This window comes from Corylus avellana, chromosome ca5, assembly GCF_901000735.1.
Source record: "Corylus avellana chromosome ca5, CavTom2PMs-1.0".
NCBI classification, from domain to species: Eukaryota; Viridiplantae; Streptophyta; class Magnoliopsida; order Fagales; family Betulaceae; genus Corylus; species Corylus avellana.
The window spans coordinates 23,076,679-23,085,813 of NC_081545.1; the positions used below are offsets into that span (position 1 = coordinate 23,076,679).

The 9,135-nt window shown below is 32.7% G+C and overlaps 1 protein-coding gene across 4 annotated transcripts; it reads left to right on the top strand.

Moving 5' to 3' along the window:
• Positions 1-3,134: 3,134 nt before the first annotated feature.
• Positions 3,135-6,545, top strand: LOC132182782 (uncharacterized). 4 transcript variants are annotated; one of them, XM_059596121.1, is made up of 4 exons: positions 3,135-3,298; positions 5,359-5,588; positions 5,750-5,861; positions 6,265-6,545. In XM_059596121.1, the coding sequence occupies exons 2-4, from the start codon at positions 5,378-5,380 to the stop codon at positions 6,290-6,292; spliced, it is 351 nt and encodes a 116-aa protein (XP_059452104.1). In that variant the 5' UTR covers positions 3,135-3,298; positions 5,359-5,377; the 3' UTR covers positions 6,293-6,545. The 4 variants fall into 4 exon arrangements, 3 of the variants coding, with proteins under 3 accessions (XP_059452104.1, XP_059452106.1, XP_059452103.1); XM_059596123.1 differs by having other exon boundaries at positions 5,447-5,588; XR_009440329.1 differs by lacking the exon at positions 5,359-5,588.
• Positions 6,546-9,135: the final 2,590 nt, after the last annotated feature.

The following is a 9,135-nucleotide window of genomic DNA, read 5'->3' on the forward strand; positions in this document are numbered from 1 at the left end:
GTCCATGTTTTTCTACACATTGAGGAAAATGTGTAATTCTAGTTTGGGGATATGGGGAACACACACACACTTTGTCAATAATTTTTTGAAATTTTTTATTTTTTGAAAATTTTGAAAAAAAAAATGCATGTTCATGATATTCCTCAGATTTTGGTTGATCTAGAAAACTGTGATTTGAATTTCATTGCTAAGCTTAAAATGTTGAACACATGATATGATGGTTAGAATTTCTATAGTCTTGTTACTTACTTTTGGCATATAAGAATTTAGTTGTTTTAATTTTAAATTGCCACAAGCACATTAACACAAAATTTGTGGGGTATGAAATGAATCCTGGACAGGTAAGGTTTTAATGACTGGGTGCTGTGTGACTTGTTTGGATGGATACTTTGGCATATATGTATATCTATATCTATATATATATATATATATATATATATATATATATATATATATATATATATATATAAAGGAAAAGAAAAGATGAAGAAAAAAAAAATTATCACTATGAGATTTGCACTAAGTAACTGGACCTCTTGCCTCATTAAGCAATGAGTGTTCACGTCAAAAGGTGAAAATTTTAGTATGGTTAATGTTGAGACAGTTATCAACCCTGGTACCAACTTGATTCAAAGCTTGCTAAGAACAAAAAAGGATCAGTAGTGATAGACCACGAGATGGGGGGTGTGGCGGTCATGCCACCTCAGATGCCTGAGTGAGAATTTGATTATGACAAGAGTATTAAAATATGGAAATAATAATAGAATGTATCTGTATTGTAGGTTGGCTCCTCTTTTTACAGAGGCTGTGAGAAGGTAAGCTCTAGTAAGACTCTCACTCGACTCCCTTGATACATGGGAGTGGTTAAGCGATTTCCTCCTAAATAATCTCTGGGAGGTTTTACGTGGTGCTCTCTTAATGCACTTGGACCAATTTCAGTGATATCTGATTGGTTATCCTCAGATTTGGTTTGTTGGACGATGCTTGTGCTCCCTTGATATGTGGGAGTGGATTATTCTTCTAGATAATCTTGGAAATGGCATGGAGAGAATATTATGTATTTGGACTTCTCTTGAGAGCTCTAGTTTGTTATTCCAGATGGGGTTTGTTGAGCAATTGTTGGGCTTCCTTGATTATTGGGCTAGCATGATACAGTGCATAACTACATGATTTGGAGCGGACTAGTCGAGGACTATCCGTCCGTGCCCAGATTGCAGGGGCTTGGGCTTAGTTCCTTAGTGACTTAGTGAGCTGTGAGCCTCTTATTTGGAGTGGGCCCTCTGGTTGGGCTTTGGGATATATTTTGTATCAACAGTTAATATCATAGCTAGTTTGCACTACAAAAAACATGTCAATTAGTAACGTGTTAACTATTCACTATTTTTTAGCACGTTACAAATTCGTAACGTGTCAATATAAGACACATTACTAATTATTTTAGTAACGTGTGAAATGAGACACGTTGCAAATTAGTAACGTGTTAGTTAGACACGTTACAAATTTGTAACGTGCCAGTTAGACACGTTACAAATTTGTAACGTGTCATTTAGAAAATATATACTATACTTTAGTTTATATATTATTTAGTTTATTTTAAAAATATATATATACTTCATATTAGGAAAATACTAGCAACTCCGTATATAGTCTAGAATATTATTTCTAAAAATCACAATGTTATTAAAAAATAAAATTGAATAGTTTAATTATCATTACAATATGATAAATATATCAAATGGAAAGCTTTATATATATATATATACTTCGTAGCTACTTTAGTATATGTTATTATAAAATATAACAAAATTATTATGAAAACTAAATAAATCATTTTAGTATATGCATGTTGTCAATTTATTTAAACATTTTAGTATATGTTGTCAATTTATTTAAAAATTTGAAAGAAAACAAAACACAGCTTGAAACTAGCTAACACTCACTTTTTAATATCTCTCGAATTAAAGATTACATTAATATTTACTCAAACTACAAGAAAAGTTTGGATGGTAACTCTCTTTGGACTAAAATGATAAAAATACCCCTATAAAAGATTTAGGGAAAAATACATAAAATCAAGAAAAACATTATTAAAAAATTGGTAACCTATTTCAGTGAATAATGGGTTAGCATAATTATATGACCAGGGTTGGACTCACATATACCATTGGGGGGACCCCAAAAGTTTTAAAATTCTTCTTAGAATATGTCGTTTTTTATAAAATTGTCCTTCCAAAATGCTATATTTGTCCTCCCATAATTTTTCTTTCACATTTTTCCCCCTCTTGCAACATAGAAAACTGGAAATACCCCCGGCCCATCCAATTAGTTTATTCCCGTTTGCTTCTGACCAAACTCTAGACCTTATTTGAGACTTGAAACTAGTTTTTTGTGGAGCTTCGCACTCTGCATAGCATCATGTCAACTTGTCAAGACATCAAGTCATTACGCTCAATAAATTAAATAGCAATTCTTTATTGGGTCCAATACAGTTCAGGTGATTTTTTTTTTGTTTGTTCAAAACTGAACCTACCATAATTAAGATGACGCCAAGCTCACAGCTGATTTTTGTGGGATCCAATCCAATGATATAGTTTAAGTCCCACAAAATTTCTAATTTTTTAAAAAATAAATAAAAAAATTGCAAAATCAGTTGCTTTGGTTTACTTGATTTGCAATTATTAACTCTATGTGGTATCAAAATTAATTTATAAGTCCTTAAGATATCCAAAAAATAATAATTTAGTTCCTACTGTTAAATTTCGTTGACTGATTTAATAGAATCTGATAGCATAAAACATTAGAATTAATAAAATTGTGATAATTGTCTTATTTTAGTCAGTGTTACACTAACAGAATATGTTAAATTAGTATTTTTCCGACACTATATTTTCTAACACAATAAATATTTTCGGACACTATATATATATATATATATATATATATAGTTATTTTTTTAAAAAAAATTACAATATAAATATTGGTAACGTGCCACTTGTGGCACGTTACCAATTAGTAACGTGCCTCGTGTGGCACGTTACCACTTAGTAACGTGCCACACGTGGCACGTTACTAATTTGTTTTGACCATGGCCTTCAATCTCACGTTTTCCAATTTTCCCAGCTGCTCATGTTTTCCAATTTTCCCCTTATTTTCCCTCTTGTTTTTCTTCCTCTTCTTTCCCTCCAGCGCCAGTACTATTACCCCTCCCATACAGTGATTTTTCTCTCTTCCTCCTTCGGCGTTTCTCACTCTCCGGCGTTCTCTCTTTCTGCTTCTAGCTCGTCCCACGCACGTGCACGTACGCCCTCCTCTCTCCCTCGCTCGTTTTCTCTCTTTGGCCGGCATTGTTTGATTTCCTGTTATTATTGTTTGAATGGCATATTATTCGTTAATTTTTAGGCTTTTGTTTGATTTCCTGATATTATTGTTGTTCAAATTTAATAAGAGGTAATATTTAGTTAAGGATGAGGGTTTGATTATTGTTTTCCTGATATATTGTTTGATTTCCTGATATGAGGTTGTGTGTGTGAAATTTTAGGCATTGGATTTGTGGGTCTGTTCTTTTATATCTTATTTTTTTTACAAAGTGGAAACATCCTCTCTCCTAGAAGGGGGAGTAGCAGGGCGAATGGCCATGGTGCTGTGTTCTTCTTATTTTATTTTTATTTTTCTTGTTGGATTTGTGGAGGTGAGATTGAATAGCTTTGGTGGTGAAATGGGTAATGGGGGAAAGAACCTGCGTATTGAGATGTTAATGTCTTTGAATTGGTCCTTGTTTTTAATCTTCTAGGTGTTTTAGCGGGGGAGGGATGGATTTAGCCGTGTGATTTGTTGATAGGTATTTTTATTTTTATTTGTTTTTAATCTTCTAGGTTTTTTTATTTTTTATTTTTATTTGAAAAGGTTTTATGATAAAACAGCTAGAAACCTGCAACCCAGCTTACTGCAGGAAACAACAAAACCCCAAAACAAGTCTTAACAGAAGACCAAAACAGAACAAAACAGAGCTCTTAATTTGTTTTTTTAGAACCATTTGTTTGATAACAAACATTTTCTCTAGAAATAAAGAGCGAAATTAATTGTTTACTTTTTGGCCTGCTTTCCTCTTAAGCAGAACATTTCTGTTTGTGACAAGTTATTACTTAAGTTAGTTCCATTAATTTACTTTTTTCAGTTTTTTATAAACCTTTTCCGCTTAGAACTCAAGAGTGTTTTTTTAATAGTTTTGTCTTAAGTGGTCTTACTGTGATTTTCTGTGAGGTGTATGAGCAATAAACCCATTAATAGTTGTATGAAATGTCATACATACGAAGCTTATATATTTTTTTAGTTGGGACTTTGGTTGCTTTATATTCATTGATTAGTTAATTAATTTCAGCTCCCTATTTTTACCAAATCACTAATGTAGTTAAATCAGTGAAAAGAAAATAATAAACTCTCAAGTACCCTCCAAATTTAGAATGATCCGTAAATTCATAAACCTTTTAGAACTTTTTTGTTTGTTTTTGTTTATGTTAATTGAAAAGAGTTGTACCCAACTAAAAGCATATATAGGCTGCAAAGTGCAAACCCAAAAAGAATGTAAAACTAAAATTTAATTGGGTGCCACCCAAAACATAATAAAAACATATTGTCTAATGTGGGTGATAATTCAATTGGGTGCCACCCAAAACATATTGTCTCCCTACAATTAAGATGCTACAAAAATCTGATGGGGCAAAATGGGTTGTATAGAAACTGATGGGGCAAAATGGGCAAAATGGGCTATCTTCCTCCTAAGGCTATGTGATTAATGGAAGTTCGAGATCATGTGGACTACAAGGGCCGGACCAGTTTATTTTACTCTTTTTGAGACATACGGCCCAAGCCTGTTAGCCAATCCTATTTTTTAATTTAGGTCTCTTAATTTGGAATTTTAGGTAAGCTGCCCTCGTCTGAGCCATCAAATTCCAAGAATAGGATTCTCCTGATCATTTCATTGAATCTATTTTATAGTTAAAATTTCATTGAATCTATTTTATAGATGCAGCCCAAATGAACTATTAAAAACTTTTCCATAGGCCCATTTGCACATTTTTATGTGAAATAAGTTTGTGGTTTGAGATTTTGCATTGGCATGCAATATCCTTGTTCCAAAAGTTAGTTTCCTTGTGTGTGTTAGTGTGTATGACTTATGGGCTCTCGTATTTTCTTCTCCTCTCAAACATTTTTGCTGCGGTGGCAACCAGCCGGCTTTATAAACCTTTTGGACCCATTAGTGTTCCACACTAGTAAAAACCACTTACACTGTTCCCATGCATAACTACAAGCCCATCACATAACAATTAACGTAGTGATTTGGTAACTTGGAGCTGAAAGGGAGCAGCACAAGATAGATATGGCTGCACAGTTGGCACAGCAGAGGTCTGAGATTACTGCAGAGTTTAACGCACTTATGGCTGCACAGATGGCGGCGTATGAGGCCCGACTTCGTGTGCTTGAGAGCTCGAGACATGTCTCCGAGCCAGAGGTGACCAATGTTAGAGCTCCGCCAGACTTAGAATCCCCAGTCCGTGCGATTGCGAGGTCCTCAGTAGCTAGCGGACCAGGTAAAACTATATTAGTTTTTGTTTCTCTTAAAGTAATACGAGTAACTTCTGAAATGACTATCAATTTAATAGTTAATAAATTTGTTTGGTAATCACACTTTGTTCATATGTTTTTGGAATACATGCATGTGTATAACACATTTATATCGTAATATGTGTAGATGACGTAAGGCTAGAAGCTGAGGATGACAATCAAAACGAACACCCACAACGGACCCCGAGTGGACAAAAGTCTTGTTTATCAAGACATTGTACCACTGGTTCAGCAAGCCCGTATGTATACATATGACTTATTTCGCGCCAGTTATTATCGAATATTTATAAATAGCGTATATACTTAACTCAAAATACTTGGAATTAGGAATACAAATTAATATGTGTTGTGGTTGTGGAAATGCTGGATACGCGTAGATCATATATATGCTTTGTAATTTTATATCATTTTCACAGTTTGGATTATCATTGAAACTATAGCGTTGTACTCTAAGGTGTGTGTTGGCAGTGTAGCTATAGCGTTGAAGTTATTTATCGTCTGTTTATTCACTTCACTACTGTTAAATATTGTTGAGTATGACGTTTGTATAGTTTGACGAAGTTAGTCGCTTAGGACTTGATGATTCCTGATTGATTGTTCGAGTGTTTGTTTGCTGACTAATTGTTGTGTAATCATTTGCAGTGAGTGCGGAGAAGTCGACCCGTTATGATGGTGTTCACCAGATTTTTTGTTGGGGTGTTTATACGTAATGTACTCGAGAATCACTTAACTTGTATGTTTAAGGTTTTGTTAATGTATATGTATATAGTTATAATTTATTTGTGGACAATGACGTAATATACAACAATGTTGTTGTATATATATATATCAATTTTTGTGGACATGAAATGGATATATGTTGTGGGGAATGTTGGGATAGGACTTGAGAAATGGATGTATGTTGATAGCAATTGATGATGTATGGTGAGAGCAATTTATGATGTATAATCAGGTGTGTAGAAATAAACAAAATTTGGAGAAATTAATTTAAATTTTTTTTTTTTTTTTTTTTTTTTTTTTTTATGCACAAAATTTTTACGTGTCAAAAACTGACACGTTACTACTTAGTAACGTGTCAGTTTTTGACACGTTACTATACTTAGTAACGTGTCAGTTTATGACACGTTACTATACTTAGGTTTTTGACACGTTACTAAGTAGTAACGTGTCAGTTTTTGACACGTTACTAAGTAGTAACATGTCAGTCTTAACACGTTACTAAACGGGATTTAGCAACAATCAAATTCCTAACACGCCAGACACGTTACTATATATATGTGACTAAAATTTAGTAACGTGTTAACCCTAGTGACACGTTACTAAACCACTGTTACTAACCCACATAATTTTTGTAGTGATATGTCATTAGCCGAGGGACAGCTCCACAATAGATGTTCCAAGGTCTCCTCCTCCCGATAACATACTAGGCACTGTTTTTCCTAACAAACACCCTTCTTAATATAAATTGACCTTTGTGGGGAGTAGGTTGTTTAGAGCTCCCTACATAAACAAATGAACAACCTTTGATGTCAATGTCATTAATTAATGCGACTTTTTTGAAAGAAATTAATATAATTTTGCAAAATTTTAATGTCTCTTAATATCATATCATATGACTTATGAAATTATCTATAATAAGTATGATCACTATGATGCATAATTATCCTAATTCCTAAGTATGATCATATAAATCTCATAGAACCATATGTTCATATAATAATACAACACTGTGTTATATGATTTATATCATCACTATATAATATGAATATAATCATTACATCTAAGTATTATCATTAGATATGTATAAATCATTAGATCATGTGATCCAAGGTCTAAGATCTAAGATCATACAGAATGTTAGATTATATGATCATAGATTCATATGATAATACTTAGATCGTATGATATGATCATATCATATTGATATTATGATTAAGTATATGAATGTCATCCAATGATACAAATGTTATTGTATCTAAGTATCATTAAGAATGTTTAGATAATAATAATATTAAATTATACTTAGAGAAATGCTAAACATTCCAAATTTTTATTCTAAAAGTTGGTTTTCAAATGATTTGTCATCATCCTATGAGTTGGTGACACATTTCCCAAAATAATAAATATAATGAGATCACGACACATTATTTGGAAACCAACTTTTGAGAGAAAAATTTGGAATGGGTAGCACTCATTGTATTAGTCTGGATTTGTATACTGACTATAATTTATATTTGTTCTTTATATAATCTCATATGACTTATGACTACGAGATTATAATAAATACGATCATCATGATTTATGAGTCATTGACTCATAATTATTATAATTTCTAAGTATGATGATATGATCAAACAGTAAATAATCATCATAATGATTCCTAAGTTTTTTTTTTTTTTTTGTTAAGTGATTTCTAAGTATCTAATGATAATACGTTGATTTCTTTCAAAATAAAATAAAATAAAGATAATACAGTGATTAAATGGCAGTGTGGCACAATAACTTATACCCTATGATTGTATCATATGATATAATGATTATATTGTATATTTCTTACTATTGACTATATATATTTGTTATATTTGACTATATATTATTATTTGTTACTTAATTAAGAAATATACGAGTCAAGTCTAATAAGCGAGTCGAGCCTTATACGAGCTTGCTTACGAGCGTGCTCACGAGCGTAACCGAGTCAAGCCGAGCTTGCTTCGTTTAACATTTGAGTCAAGATTTCTGTTCACGAAATGCTTCACTTAATAATCGAGTCCCGAGTTTATACGAGCTGATCCTGAATGAGCGAGCGAGCGGCTTGCTCGCTTAACACCCCTACCTTCTGCGCATGCAAAATCATGCCTTATGGACTGAGAGCAAAAGATTAGCCCTGAACACAAGTCATGTGATGTTTTGCAACAGATGGCTTGGGGAGTATATCTTCAGACAGAAAGCATAGGACTATAGGAGCACGCAGAGAATTAGCCGCAAAGATAAGGCTGGATTTGTTGAGCTTCGCTGCGACAATGTGGGTACAACATATTTATTAGGATGGCCAGGGTAATTTATTTTATTGATTTCCTTCGCACGCTTACACTTTGCATGTGCATTAATTATAGAGACGAGCATTGTAACGTACGTACAGTACACAAGGAAACTATATATATAGAAAAATATAGAATTTTAAATAAATCTTCTCACTTTTTTCTCTTAATAGATATATTTTTTTTCAAATGACTTGCAAAATCCATCAATGTCATATTTTGTGTGGAGCTAAGTAAAATTCTTTTTCATTAAAGTCTTAATATCTTGGAATTCAATTCTTTATATTTAATTTTTACCTTAATTAAAGAGCCCTTAATTAGAGAGTATTGACTAATTTGTTTTTATGAAAGGAAAGTTAATTATACCGTCTAGATTTGGGGTCTTATTCCATTGATCAATTTACACGATTGCTTAATTCACATAGACATTCAGCCGGCCCTTGTTGTGGGAAACTAGTTAAAATAAGAGAAGAGC

Excerpts from the sequence above, each read along its gene's own strand:
- LOC132182782 (XM_059596121.1), top strand. The coding sequence starts at position 5,378 with ATGGCTGCACAGTTGGCACAGCAGAGGTCTGAGATTACTGCAGAGTTT. Across the intron at positions 5,589-5,749 it reads CTCAGTAGCTAGCGGACCAG|ATGACGTAAGGCTAGAAGCT; the intron begins GTAAAACTATAT and ends TAATATGTGTAG. Across the intron at positions 5,862-6,264 it reads ACCACTGGTTCAGCAAGCCC|TGAGTGCGGAGAAGTCGACC; the intron begins GTATGTATACAT and ends AATCATTTGCAG.